The sequence below is a fragment of the Vicugna pacos genome, chromosome 7 (assembly GCF_048564905.1).
Source record: "Vicugna pacos chromosome 7, VicPac4, whole genome shotgun sequence".
Classification (NCBI taxonomy): Eukaryota; Metazoa; Chordata; class Mammalia; order Artiodactyla; family Camelidae; genus Vicugna; species Vicugna pacos.
Window position 1 is genome coordinate 45,950,547 of NC_132993.1, and position 15,600 is coordinate 45,966,146.

General features: G+C 36.5%; 1 protein-coding gene and 1 long non-coding RNA gene across 9 annotated transcripts in view; one reads left to right on the plus strand and one right to left on the minus strand.

Moving 5' to 3' along the window:
* LOC140697406 (uncharacterized) overlaps positions 1-8,643 on the plus strand; it is a 29,051-nt gene extending 20,408 nt beyond the window's left edge. For both annotated transcript variants that reach the window (XR_012074412.1, XR_012074411.1), the window contains exons 4-5: positions 375-496; positions 7,409-8,643. This is a non-coding gene — a long non-coding RNA (uncharacterized lncRNA). The remainder of the gene's footprint in view (positions 1-374; positions 497-7,408) is intronic.
* The window catches only part of CCDC126 (coiled-coil domain containing 126), a 56,217-nt gene that overhangs the window by 8,005 nt on the left and 32,612 nt on the right, over positions 1-15,600 (minus strand). For 5 of the 7 annotated variants that reach the window (XM_072964834.1, XM_072964837.1, XM_072964839.1 and 2 more), the window contains one exon: positions 11,107-11,495. In XM_072964834.1, coding sequence (XP_072820935.1) covers positions 11,107-11,344 — 238 coding nt within the window. In that variant the 5' untranslated portion in view covers positions 11,345-11,495. Of the gene's footprint in view, positions 1-11,106; positions 11,496-15,600 lie in introns of those variants that run through there. The other 2 variants (XR_012074410.1, XM_072964840.1) reach the window with 1 other exon arrangement.

Genomic DNA, 15,600 nt, shown 5'->3' on the forward strand with positions numbered 1-15,600 from the left:
CAACACAAGACCCTGCACGTTCACCCTCGGTGTGTCTGTGTGGCCCACTGTTGCCTATAGCAGCGCAGCTATTAAACTTTTCCTTTGTTTCTTAAACTTTTCTGTCTCTGGTAAATTCTTTTCCTGCCTGCACACCAGCCTGCAATGTCCCCCAATAGCTGTGAAGGTTGTTGAAATGACAAAAAAATAATAATAATAATTTAGAATATTACATAAACTTAACTGATGAAGCAGCAGCAGGGTTTGAAGATTTTCTCTAATTTTGAAAAGTCCTACTGTGGGTAAAATGCTATCAAACACCACTGCATGCTACAGGGGAATCACTCATGAAAGAGTCAACTGATGCGGCAAACTTCATTGTTGTCTAATTTTAGGAAATTGCCACAGCCATTCCAACCTTCAGCAACCACCACCCTGATCAGTCAGAAGCGACTGACGTGGAGAAAAGACCCTCCATCAGCAAAACATTTGTAACTCAATGATGGCTCAGATGATGGTGAGCAAATTTAACAATAAAGTATTTTTTAATTAAGGTTTTTTAGACATAATGCTATTACACATTTAATAGACTATATAGTGTATGCATAACTTTTATATGCACTGGGAAACCAAAAATGTTGCATGACTTGCTTTATTGCAGTGGCCTGGAACAGAGTATTTCTGAGGTCTGCCTGTATAGGGCTATTCAAATTATCTACTCCATACTGGGTGAGTCCTGTAGTAGTCTGTAGTTTTCAAGGAACTGACCCATTTCACGTAAGTACATGAGAGCTGTTCATAGTACTCCCTCATTATGCTTTGATATCTGCAGGGTCTATAGTGATACTCACTTTTTCATTCCTGATACTGAAAATCTTATCTTTTCTCTTTTTCAGTTGGTCCTGCTAGAAGTTTGTCAGTTTTTTTCACCCTTTCAAAGGACAAGCTGTTTGTTCCATTGATCTCTACTGTTTTTCTTTCCATTTCATTGATTTCTGTACTTGAGCATGTCCTTCCTTCTGCTTTGCTCTGGGTTTGTTTTGCTCTTCTTTTTCTAGGCTCTTGAGGTGGGAGCTTAGATTATGGGTTTAAGACTTCCTCTTTTCTAATGTATGCACTTAGTGCTCTAAACTTTCCTCTCAGCATGCTTTAGCTAAGTCCCACAATTTTTATGTTGTATTTTCATTTTCATTCAGGTCAGTGAATTTTTTTAAATTTCCCTTGAGACTTCCTCTTTGACTCACAGATTATTTGGAAGTGTGTTACTCAGTTTCTAATTATTTGAAGATTATCCTGCTATTGCTGTTACTAATTTCTAGTTTGAGTTCAATACAGTCACAGAATATACTCTGTGGTTTCAGTTCTTTTCAATTTGTTGAGATTTGTTTTATGGGCTGATATGATCTATTTTGGTGAATGTTCCATGGACTCTTAAAAAACGTGGTAAGAGCTTCAATATATGTAAATAAGATTCAACTGACTAGGTCGTATCCTTCAGATCTTCCATATCTTTGCAGATTTTGTCTAGTTCTATTTCTGAGACGGGAGGTGTTTAAATTCTCAACTGTAATTGTGGATTTACCTATTTAAAGTCCATCTCTCCTTCTCCCTCCTGTTTCTATGGAAAACCCTAATACACCATTCTTTTACACTACCTTCTTTTATAATACATTGCCTTAAATACTTCCTCTATATACATTTAGAATCACATCAGGCGGTTTTATAATTTATGCTTCAACCATCATAGTGTAGAAAACTCAAAAAAAGGGAATCTACTGAACTGCCCTAATTTTTATTTACTGTGTTCTTCTTTCCTTCCTGATAGTTCCAAGGTTCCTCCTTTTATCGTTTCTTTTCTCAGAGAATTCCCTTTAGCCATGTTAGAGTAGGTCTGCTGGTGACAAATTCTTTTTCCTTCATCTAAGAATATCTTTGGTTTCTCTTCATTCCAGAGAGATATTTTCACTTGGTATACCATTCTGGATTGTATTTTTCCTTTGAGCATTTAAAACAAAACTTGCCACTGCTTTCTGGCCTTGATGGTTTCTGATGAGAAATCCACTGTCATTTGAATTGTTTTCTCACTATAAGTAGAGTGTCATTTTTATCTAGTTGCTTTTAAGATTTTTTTCTTCCTAGTTGCTCTTTAAATTTCCAGAAGTTTAATTATGATGCATCTTGGCATGGGATTTTTTGGACTTATCCTACTTAAGAGTTTACTCAGCTTCTTGAATCTAAAGTATATGTTTCTTGCCAAATTTGGGAAATTTGTGGCCATTATTTTCTTGAGTACTTTCCCAGCTCTGCCCTAATTCTCCTCTCCTTTCAAAACTCTAATGACACAAATGTTACATCTTTTGTAATAGTCCCACAGGTACCTAAAGCACTGGGTGTTTTTGTTTTTAAGTCATTTTCCTCTCTGTTGTTCAGATTGGGTAATTACATTGTTCTGTATTCCAGTTCACTGATTTCTTTAGGTGGTTTTCTCTGATACCACTGTGGCAGGGCAGAAGGGTGCTATCTTGTTACTGCCGGCGGGAGGCAGAACGCTAGGCTCCCCACTTAGCCTCCATTGTTACCTGAGGGTGACGAGCTTCTCATCACTGCTGGATGGAGGTAGGAGTTCCAGGTTCCCACATACTCTTCACTGACATTGTGACGGGTATGGCTCCTCACCAATGGACAATGGTGAAAGTCTTGATTCTCCACTAGGACTTCTCTGACATCACACCAGAGGGAAGGATATGGGCACCTCAATACTGCCATGTAGGGCTGAAAGTCCTGGCTCCTCATGTGGTCTCCACTGGTACCATGGGGGCGAGAGGGAGTTTGGACACTTGGTCGCAAGGATGGAAGTCTATGCTCCTCCCTTGGCCTTTGATCATGTGGGTGGTGATACAGTCAGTCACGGTTTTTTTCTGTGGCGTTTGGCTGAACAAAAGAAAAAAGAAGTTTTTTTGTCTTGTTAGGCTATCCCTTCCTTGGCTAGGGAGAACAGGCTTCCACTGGGGTTTTTTGGTCTGTGCCTGGTGGCATTTCTAGGTTGCTGGCTTCTTCAGCTCCAAGTCTGGAATATATTTGGTAAAAAGAAAACCCAGAGAATATACCACTGTGTCGTTTCTTAGGTCCTGCGGTCCCTGGCCAGTCTTTCTCGTCTAGATTTTTATAGTTGTTTTATATAAAATGTCCACGGTTTTCAGTTGTACTTAGATAGGAAGAACAGGGAAAGATGAATAGCTTAGGAACAGGGAAAAGATGGATCTCCATCTTCTCCAAGTCACCAGTTTAGAAAACTTTTAAAAACTGGCTTTCTTCGAGTATAAAAGATATTCTCCAGCATCTTGTGTTCTGAAAATGTTTACAACAGTTTCCATTCATTAATTATATAATAGTTTACATATTTGAAAAGCTGATTAAAGTAAGAAATTTCAACCTCAGTTTCTAAAGGGAATTTCTGGTAGATATGCATGGAAGAACAACTATGTAACCTAATTTTTAGAACAGCACTTATATATTAATATTAAACTATTCTCCAATTCTCCTAAAGTACTCGTGGAGTCCATTTCCTTAAAGTGTCCAACAACAGTGGTAGATAGCAAAACCAAAACTCTTAAAAGAAAGCAGAGCCAGTCTTTGGGTGGAAAAGCCTGAGGTGATAAGACTGGGGTTGCTGTAGATTCACGTGTAGGAAAGCACATATCAACTGCACACTGTTCTGTAACAGTCACTGGGAGGCTCAGAGCAAGAACCCCTTATTGTTCTAGGCAAATCCCAGAATCCAAAAGAGAGAATGTTACACAGGAAGAAACAAAAGTCTTCATAGTCAGATAAGACTAGGAATGTTGAGAATAAGACATAAGGCAGTTAGAAACGATTACATGTTAAATAGAAAGCACAAGCTACTGCTCAGACTTTACAGACAGTACTCTATAAAGTTGAACTGATCTGTCCATGGCGTTTGCAATAGTAACAACTCATTGAAGACTAGCATTAAAAAATATATATTAGTTTATGCTTATTTTACCAACTAGAAAAATAGGTTAATAGCTCAAAGGAAGGCCATTCAGTAAATATTTTTGACTGACTAGCTTTTTTGTATAGCAAGGAGAGGCTAAACAGTTTCTACAGATGGCTCAAGGTTCAAGTTCTCCAGAACCTGTGAAATTCTCATCTTATTGTAGCTTATACTGCTACTTCAAATTAATGGAGCAAAGAACAGAATTCAAATAATCAAACTGGAATAAGTAACTATCTAATTTGGAAAAAAGAACCTGCATCTCTTACTGCTTGCACCAGAAATCTCAAATATATTACAGAATTAAATGTAAACAAACAAATATTAGAATAAAAGTTTTTTGATGGGGGATGCTTTGGCTCTGTGGATTGCTTTGGGTAGTGTGGCCATTTTTTTTTATCATTCTTCAGCTTCTTTTATTTATTCAACCATTATGTCTTTTTTTTAACATTTTTTATTGATTTATAATCATTTTACAACGTTGTGTGTGGCCATTTTGATAGTGTTGATTCTTCCAATCCAAGGGCACAAGAAATCTTTCCATTTCTTTGTGTCATTTTGGTTTTCAGAGTATAGGTAACCTCCGTGGTTAAGTTTATTTCTAGGTATTCTGTTGTTTTTGATGTAATGGAAATGTCTCTGCCAGTTATAAAATTCTGGTTTTTGAAGTTAAAAAAAAAAGTGAATGAAGGGCCACAAATGGCAAAATATCCTTCTTTTTTATGGGTGAGTTGTATTCCATTACACATATTAATTTATTTACACACACACACACACACACACACACATATGCTGCATCGCCATTATCTATTCAACTATTGATGTGCGCTTGGGATACTTCCATATTTTCGCACTTAGAAATAATGTTGCTGTTAATAGCAGGGTGTATATATCTTTTTGAGTTAATTCTTATTTTGTGGTTGGCTTTATTCCTTTGATAACTATGTAAGTTCAAAAAGCTAAAGCTCTAAATGTTCTTAGAAACAATGAACAGTACAGATATGTAAATTAAAAAATATATGTGCTATTAAAAAAAAAAGATCTATCAAGCCATGAAAGACATAGAAGAAACTTAAAAGACATATTACTAAATGAAAGAAGCCAGTTTGAAAAGGCTACAAACTGTACAGTTCCAACCAAATGACATTCTGGAAAAGGCACAGCTACAGAAACAATAAAAAGATCGTAGTTTTCAGGGGTTTGGGGAGATGGAGGGTGGGAGGAATGAACAGATGGAGCGCAAGGGATTTTTAGGGCAATGAAATTATTCTATATGATACTATAGTGGCTACATGTCATTATGCATTTGTCAAAACCCACAGAATATACAACATCAAGAGTAAACCCTAATAATGTAAACTATGGACTTTGGTTGATAATAACGTGCCCATGTTGGTTCACTGATTGTACCAAATATGCCACACTGAGGAGGGATGATGAGGGTAGGGGAGTATATATGTGTGGGTGGGAAGGGCTATGTGGGAATTCTATTTTCTGCTCAATTCTGTTGTGAACATGAAACTGCTCTAAAAGAATAAAGTCTATTTTAAATATATAAGTTTTGGAGAAAACATTTTAAGCATAAAACTAAACCATAAAAAATGAACACATTTTACTACGTAAATTTTTAAAAACAATATACCAAGTTATTTGAGAACTGAAAAACAAAAGGAAAAACATTTGCAACATATAAATGACAGTATGAGTGTCTTTATAAAGAATCAGTCAATTAATAAATTTCCCAGAAAAACTGACGAAGGATACACTCTCATACATACAAGAAATACAAATAGCCAACAAACAAGATAATGTTTCAACCTCTCCCATAAGCAAAGAAATGCAAAAGCAAACAATTAGATGCCATTTAAAATTCAACAGAATTGGCATAGTGTAGAGAAACCGGTGCTTTCTCACTGGTGGGAAGGTGGCAGTAGGAATGTATACTGGCAGAGCCACCCTGGAGGGCAACCTGACAAGTGCCTATTATTACATTTAACATGCATATCCTTGACCAAAAAATTCTACTTCTAGGAAATCTACCCTTCTGAAACATTCATAAAAACATGAAATAACCACACATTTATTACTCTTACATATTTCATATACATACACACATACACTGCAGCATTAAATCAAACACACAAGGTTACCAAAAAATTACCCATCACTACACAAAAAGTGGGAAAACAATTTATAAAATGAAACAATATTAAGTCATTACAAAGGATGAGACAGACCTACCTGTAATAACATGGAAGGATATCTACAATTAAGTGAAAACAAGTAACTGGCAAACTAGTATCCACAGTACAACCCTATTTTTGTTCAAAATAAAACAATGTGCTGGACCATGGGTGGCAAACTATCTGGCTGCTTATGCTTGTGAAAAAGTTTTATTGGAACATAGACATGCTATTGCAAAGAAGATCATACGATCCACAAAGCTGAAAATATTTACTGTTTAGCCCTATAAGAAAAAATATGCTACCCCTGACACATGCCAAATTAACTGACATTTTCTGTGTTCTACTTATCTATGTCGTATATTTCTATAATATCTGAATGCTTATAATAAATTTTTAATAAGCAGAAATAAGTAAAAAAACGTTTCAGAGAATTGGTTAAATACTATGGCCATTAAGTGATACAGGCATATATTCATGGACATAGAAGTATCTCTATCAGATATTAAATTTTAAAATACAGTTTATAAAATACCATGTGTAGGTGTCTCATTTTTGCTTTTTTAAAAATTTAAAGTTGATTTACAATGTTTCGTTAGTTTCTGGTGTACAGCACAGTGATTCAATTATATATGTATTTTATATATATATATATATATATATATACTTTTTCATTGTAGGTTATTACAAGATATTGAATATAGTTCCTTGTGCTATACAGTAGGACCTTGTTGTTTACCTATTTTATATATAGTAGTTAGTATCTACAAATCTCAAACTCTTTAATTTTCATGTTTGCTTTTAAAAGTGAGTTGTTACACACAGCTGGGCAGCACAGCAGATGGCTGCCTTTTAAAGTATCAGTTATTTCACTCAAGTAGAAGGAATTTTCAAGTATTTCTCTTATTCCAAAAGAACTGCTTCTTCATTGTGTCCTCTGACTAACCAGAATGCAAAGCAATATAACTGTCTTTACGTGCAAGTACCTCCAATTCCGTTTATACCAACTCCTTCATCTCTAGTCCTCTAAACTGGATCCCCAAAAGCAAATGCAGACTAACCTTCATCACTTCATAAAGACCACTATAAGGAGGAGAAGAAAAAATAGTAAGTGTCCAGGGCATTCCCAGATAAAGATGGTAAACTGAACAAAGGTATTTAACCTCTGCTGACTCTGGTTACCCCACCAAAATAGTAAAGGTGCTTTTCTCTTTTCCTTTTTCTTTTTAAGCATAAATCCATGAGGCCAAAGGTAACAAGAGAGAAAACAACAGCAACAAAACTCCAGAAGCTGGAAAGCAGATGGATGAGTGTTAACTGACTTAGCAGAGTTGAAAAATTTGGATCTTAAAAGAGAAATATGAAAAACCAAAAAGCAATTCATTCTTCTCCACAGAAACCCACCCTTAAAAGGCCAAGGAATTGTTGCACCAGGTACCAATGAAAATATGGGTGAAAAAGGGACCAAAATCAGAAGGATTGGGTGAAGATTTACCTGTGAAGCAATTTGACTCCTACATTCTCTTTACCTCTCCAAAACTGGGCAACAGCCCCACCTCCACTGCAGAAAATCTGAGCTGTATTTTTGTGTGTGTTTTTTGGGGGGCGGAGGGGGTTGAGCTATATTTTTAGAAGCCAGTAAAGCAGTTGAGGGCCTGGGTACCAAACTGAAAACTGGGGGAGTAAGTGAAAGTTCACATAGTGAGTTCTGAGGCTACTCTTCCTCCCAGAACCCTTTTCCTCTCATTCAGATCCCAGAATACTTGGAGGCCTGTACGTTCAGCAAGAGATTCTAAGTCCTTCTCTAGGAAATCTGAACAGCTCAAGAGAAAAGACCTAAATACACTTATATTGGAATACATGAAAGAAACAGACACTGATACTATATAATAAAGAATTTGGCTGCCCTTTGTCCCAGGTTCCTAGGAGGGAGCCTCTAAATGCTGGGAACTGGGGGAGGGAAATAGCTCAGTGGTAGAGTACATGCTTAGCATACACAAGGTCCTGGGTTCAATCCCCAGTATCTCCACTAAAAAGAAAAAATTTTTTTTAATAAAATTAATGCTCAGAATTCCCTGAGTGACAGGAGTGTCACTGTTATTCATGGTGGGCCCCTGGGGCCACACCTGACCATTTATATTAAAAGGGGATTCAGAGTGGGTCCCTAGATAGTTTGTGCTGAGATGACTCAGAATAGGGGCTAGCCATGCCAGAAAGACCAACCCTGTGATTAGACGGTTAGGGCTTTTCAGTCAGCAAAGACAGAAGACCTGGAAAATGGGTTCAACCATGTGGCCAATGATTCAGTCACTCATACCTACAAAATGAAACCCCAATAAAAACTCTGGACATCAAAGTCTGGGTGAGCTTCCCTAGTTGGAAACACTTTTACTATTGTCACACACTGATATGCCAGGAGGGCAATGTGCCCTGATTCCATGAGAAGAAGACAACAGAAACTTTGCATCTTGGAACCCTCTCAGACCCTGCCTTGTGTGTCTCTCCTTTTGACTAGTTCTGATTTTCTTTTTGCTATAATAAAACATTCAGTGAGTCCCGTGAGCTGATCTAATGAATTATTTACCTGAAGGGCAGCAAAGGCCCCTGAATTTGTAGCCGGCTGTTCAACAGTGGGAGTGGCCTAGAGACACCAAAGCTTATAGCTAGTGTCTGAAGTAAGGACAGTATTATAGAAGATTATGCCCTTAATCTGTGAAATTTAGCCTAATTCCAAGAAGTTAGTATCAGAAGTCATCACAAATATTAGGGACACTCCCCCAAGGAAACGTCCCAGCTAGATCATCTTACAGTAAATACCACCCAACAACTCAGCACTCCCAATCTACCAAGCTTTCAGTGTCTCACTCTTAGGAAAAAAAAAAAAAAAAGCCTTAAGGATCACCAAACATATTTGGAAGAAACATAAGAACACTTCAGAAAAGCTATCACTGATAACCTTAAGGAAATAACAAAACAGAGCTCTTAGATGTTAAAAATGTGAGAGACAAAGTGAAAAATTCCATATGGAACTGAAAATAAAGCTGAGGAAATATCTCAAAAAATAAAGCAAAAAGACAAAGAGATGGAAACTAGGAAAGTCAATAAAGGGAAATTAGAGGACCAGTTCAGAGGGCCCAATACTGAGTAACAGAATTCCAGAAAGAAAAAATGAAAACAAAGAAGAGGAAGAACTAAAATTATTATTCCCAGAAAAATATCCCAGAATTGAAGGACATAAATGTCAGGATTAAAGTGCCCAATGGAGGTGCCAGCACATATATGAAAAAAATCCATTCCCAAGCACATCATCAAGAAATTTCAGAACAGTATGGGACAAAGATCTTACAAGCTTCCCCAAAATAGGCCACATATAAAGGATGAAGAATCTTAACAGCATCAGATTCTCAAAAGAACTCTGGAAGCTAAGGAGGGGGAAAAAAAGACCAACGTCTTTGAATTCCAAGGGAAAACTACTCCCAAACTAGGATTCCATACTCAAACTGTGAGTTAAGCATGAAGGTAAGGGGGTATGCAGGAACTCAAAACTTTTATATCCTTTGTATCTTTCTGAGGAAACTTCCAGAGGATCTGTTCCCCTAAAATGAGAACTTGACCAATAAAGAGAAAGCCACAGGAATCTAGGAAACAGGAGATACAACACGAGAGAGGTAAAGGGCATCCAGAGGATGAGGGTGGAGTGAGATTCTAGAACTACTCACCACTATAGGTCTAGAGAGGAAACCGTCTAGACCAGAGCAAATATCCAAAGGCTCTTCAAGATAAAGAAAGTGATGAAATACCTAACGTGTCTGAATATACTGAAAAGAAATTTAAACAGCTGTTGGGAAGCTGGGCTAGAAAACTAGGCAAAGAAACAAAAATCGAAACTTATTCTAGAGGGGAAAAAACAGTTGTACAGAAAAGGAAAAGTAATTATAATGTACTACAAGGTTCAGTAATAAATACCATCAACACAGTTGTAATAATGCAAACAATGAACACTGTTCTAACAAAAATTACAATGGGAAATTGGCAGGCCAAGAAACACATGTGTGTGTGTGAATGCAGCCTGGGGTGGGTGGGATGCAATTCTGGGTAAGAAAGAAAACTGAACCCCTACCTTGCACAGTGGGATATTAACAGATAATTTCTATAACTGAAAAATCAAGAAGTAGCTCATAGAACATGTTATTTAGAGATATGGAGGTAATCAACAAATAAACCAGATTAAATAATTTTAAATGGCTGGCTCAAAGGAATGGGAAATTTGAGGACTGTTGTGGAGGGAAAGAACTGCCCTTTCTTAAGAATTATAACACATTTCGATTCTTTAAATGGATACATGTATAATTTCAATTTTTTAAAGAAATCACTGAAATAGAAAAAATATCCACAACTCATATGTACACAAAGTGTTCTCTAAGTCTTAAAAGACAAGAGAGAACATGGCATCACAAGGAACTTAAAACACAGAAGAAATGAGGATGTGAAAGGAAAAATGGCAACAACACTAGAGATACAGGCAAATGCTACTTCTCAGGAAATTCAAAAATGTTACACAATAGATAATGAGGAAAGTGTAAATTTGAACTAAGGATGATAACAGTATTATAATTATGTAGAAAAAGGTAATTATTTTAGAAACAGATATGGAAATATCTAGCAGTGAAATGTCACAATTTCTATAATTTCAGTAGTCTTTAAAATTAGACAAATATTGCAAAATGTTAATAATTGTTAAAATGGAGGTGATGGACATATGACTATTTATCATATTTCTATTTTTCAGTAAATTTGAAATTTTTCATAATAAAAAGTCAAGAAAAAATTACCCTGAAGACCTATGCATGAAGTAGTGAGTTGGATTTCCATGACTATCTTTAAAATGGGATAAAAGGAGAAAACTAGGAAATTCTATAGTTATCTTACCATATCCTGCCATAGAAGCGCCATTCTCGACATCCACTGTGTTCTTATTTTCCTCTGCTAGAGCTTTAACATATCTTTTGCTTAAATCTAGTATTTGTTCACGTAACTTGACACTGCTTTGATGTCTTGGTTGTTGAAAAGTATAGTGCAGTAACATCAATCCCCAAATGAGTCCAAATATAAGCAACAGTAAACTCAATTTCTGGGACATATTTTTTCTTGAGATTGTAAAAATCATTTCTGATGAAGCAAACAGACTCAACTGAAAAATGGTAACTAGAGGCAAGTCACCAAATAATCAAGACTGTTGAAAGAAAAAAAAAAATCTCCTCCTCTAATACTGTATATTCTTCATCTTCAGCAAGGTTGCCTCCAACTCTCAAACAACTCTGTAAAATTGAGAAGAAAAAAGGTGATTAGTCTTAACCTATATCAGTAACAGAATAGACAGTGATAGATTTAAAGAGATATTCTATAAACAATTTTGATTTGGAACTGTATCATCTTCAATAACTTTCTCCACCACTAAAGCTTCCAGGTCTTTTATCAGCTTCATTTACATAGCTCTTCAAAAATTTAAACTAGAAATAAAATGTCAATTCATTAAAACTATCTGAAAGAAAGGCCACCATGACTTCTTGAATGACTTCTTGCCATCTGCAATATAGACGTATAATAAGATTTATAGGAGATCTCAGTCTACTCAAATATAGGTTACTAACCTAAATGTCTGAAAATTATTATTCCTCCTCTTTAAAAAAAAAAAAGTTGATGCCAAAATGCAAGTGAGAAATGAGGAAAGGTGAAACAGACTGGAAAATCAAAATGGCTATCTGACTTTAAAAAATCCCTCAATATATATAAGTGTGTCAATATTTGAAATGTCACTACAAAATACTGCTAATGGCAATGGGACAATCTTAAGAAGCATCCAACCTAAGATGAAAAATTAGTTACAATTTCTAATTTATACTTTTAGGTTTATGCCAGACAAGTGCTCAAATTTTTTTATATTTCCAAATTTAGAATTCTAAATTTTAAATGATGCAAGTATGTATTTTTATAACTTAAGGAAAAAATGAAAGGCTATACTTAATTTTTTTAAAAAAAAAACAGAAAGGTGATGACAGTCATGGAATCTTCAAACACCTGGACAGTAATAATGTACATGAATTACCAAAGTTTCCAGTGAAGAAAACTCTTCAATTATGCCTAATGAAGTAAAATTCTTTAGGTAGAAATATACCTGGAGTCAAAAAGTGCATTTCACAGCTTAATGAAAATAATCCTTAAGAACTGTTTAACTTCCTGTGGTAGTATGGGCAAATAAATCATTTTAACCCCCTTAGAAGGATATAATCACACAACTGAACTAATAAAGTCTAGTCTGAGGATAAGACTAGAAATGAATACAGTATCAATAAACTCTGCGGAGCATTCGATCACTTTCAGCAGATATTAACTGAGCCAGCATATACACTAGGTAGCTGGGAAACTAGGGCTCTGCCCTAGAATTTTGCTTTCTAGCACAGGTGTTTTCAAACCTTCTTCTAAGTAAAATAAAATCGTTTTTAATAATCTTATGCAAAGTATCAAGATACAAAACACATACAAAGCTTCCCTAGTAGATGCGTGTGTTCTGAAGTATGTGTTAGTGGGGGATCTTCTTCTGCCTTGACAACTGCTCTTCAGGGAACTCCCACTCTTCCTTTCCCCAACCCTGCTACCCAGTCCCTGATACACATCTAATAAATCCTGGAGCTCCAGGTTTGAACAACAGCCATCTACCCTTGTTGAAGTGTACCCATCCTGACAAACCTCACTACAAGCATGACTATACCACTAACTGGGTATGTTAATTACTGCGGTAAAGTAATAACTGCATTAAAAATCAGGAATAAACTCATTTTCTTCTACTTCGGGTCTTATTGAAACAACAGCATTAATATCAATACTGGATTACTAAACTTTGCTTAGCAAAGTTAAGATAAACATTACCTAATATTTTTTCTACGGAGATTTTACATTTAAGTTCAGAAAGTAGAAATTCTGGATTCCCAAACAAAATGTTAGAAGTCTTTTACACCTGTATGTTAAATTTATTCTTCCTTTATAAATCTTTACAGGCTCCTATGTCTTTTCAAGTTTGACCTGTGTGCTACGTCATCTGACCTAGCACCCCGTGGAAAGAACAGCTGGGAATCTGTCCTGCAGCAGTCACAACAGGGTTCTAAAGCTGGTGTGATAATAAAGCCAGAAAAGTGACATCACCAGATAACTGAGAATACAGATGTGTAAGGTACTTTGGCAAAGGAAAGTTAAAATGACAGCTTAGAAGGTTCTATGTTACTACACACATGCAAGGCCAAAAAGGAAGAAACTTGAAACCAGAGGCAAAGAGGTACACTTCAGTTAAATAACAGCAACAACCATTACTACGATCACTTACTTTGTACAAGATTCTGTTCTATACTCCTTACATGAATTAACTTATTTAATCTTCAGAACACCCCATATTCTCCTCAGTGAAAAAACTGAGGTAAAGACATTAAATAACCTGCCCAAGGTCATACAACTGGATAGAGGTAGAGGATTCAAAGCTCAGGCTCTTAACCACTGCCCCTCTTTTACAGCAATGGCAATAAAACAGCAGCAGCAGAAACCGCAGCAGTGAACTGAGTTCTTACCATGTGCCCAACTCTGAAATAGACACTTCACAAGGGGTATTTCACTTAACATTTGCATAACGCCCAAAGAAATTAAAGATGATCAAATTAAGGCTCTGAGAGGTTGCCCTGCCTAAGATTTTTACCCAGGCCCACTGACTTCACTTGTCTAAACTTTGGGAAGAGCTGCAAGTCCACAAATTCAGAATCTGCATCTCCATTCAGGATCTGTCCTTTCCTTTAAAAAGATCCTTAAACTCAGCCCTATTAGAACCCCTAGATTTTACAAAACTCCACAAAAGTGACAAATCCCAAACTATAAATGACATTAGGCAGAGAACAGGAGATTCACAGGGAAGGAGGTGGGGCTGGCTAGTGGAGGACAACAGTCAAACCTAGGGAGCCTAATCCATAAGAGGAAAATCCTTCCAAGGAGGTACAAGCTTAAGGATGATAGGCTGCTCACCATCATGAACATGAACTTTGCTTAAATGGGGACACAGAGAGAAAACACTCGTAGTGGACAAGGCAGAAGCATACTGAGGAGGATATGCCCCCAAAGCAATAAATCCCAGGGAAGAGGGGGCCTAGTTTAAAACTGGTGTTTCTCAGTGTGAAGGACCCAAACATCTAAGCTGCAAACATTGAGACCTTTATTGCTCTATGCTGACTACATATTACCTAATTGTACCATCAAATTCAGAAAAGAGGCCTTCACCAAAGGTCTTCATAGCCTTGACTCTATACGGAATGTGCTCAGAACTGCCCTCACAAAATCAAAACAGACCATTTCAGAGGGAAGTCAGGAACTTTTACAGGGACTACTACAGTAAGAAATTTAATTACTTTGTAACTTGCTTGTGTTTCTTAGATATTTTTCTGTAGAGATGAGTAAAACATTTACTATGAAAAGGGTTTGTCTTGGGAATAGCAAAGATAAAACTTCGTATCTGTCCCAAGTAACAACTGGAGAGTTTTTAAAGGCAAAAATAAAATCATTATCATTCTTCATCATCAGTATTATTTTGACCTTAGATAAACTCCTGAATATTTTTAGGATTCCCAGGTACAGAACTCACCCAGTTGCATAAATTACAAAAGGAATTATACTCCCCATGGCCTAAAGGTAGAAGAATTAAGGAGAGAAGACCACTTTAAATGAAGTAGCTGTGGAGTACTGGATCTGACGGAGGGCAGCACAGTGCGGTCCAAGAACTATTATCTCCAAGTGAATTTCTGTGGCTGCTTCTCAAGTGGTTTCCCAATTTCCTCTCCAACCCTACTTCAAGCCATTTTCCTCAGAGCAAAACGAAAGTCATGATTTAAAAAATCATAATTTTAATTTCTCCAGAGAAGATACACAAATGTTCAATAAGCACGTGAAAAGATACTCAAATCACTAATCATTAGGGAAATGCAACTTAAAACCACAATGAAATACCACTTCACATCCATCAGAATGGCTCAGAAGGGCATCAGAATATGGGATTGCCACAAATTATGCCACTTTAGCATAAGGATTATTTTCAGTGGAAGGTAACTAAGAAATAGCCAATGCAGAAATGGTTCCCAGCCCTCCCACTTTCTATCTAAAAGCAAGACATGAATTTCCACTGAGAAAGGTGAAAACATTCTTATCACAGGAGACAGGGAACTGACGCTGAGACAAATCTGTACTGTACACACTTTACTAAAACAAACCTTATCTTCCATTAGTATCCCCCATTTATTTACCTGCCCACAATTTACTGACTCCAGAAGCTCAAATTCCTTTTACTTTCTCTTGTCATAGTTCCACATTTATGGCTCTGTGTTTAAATGGTATATA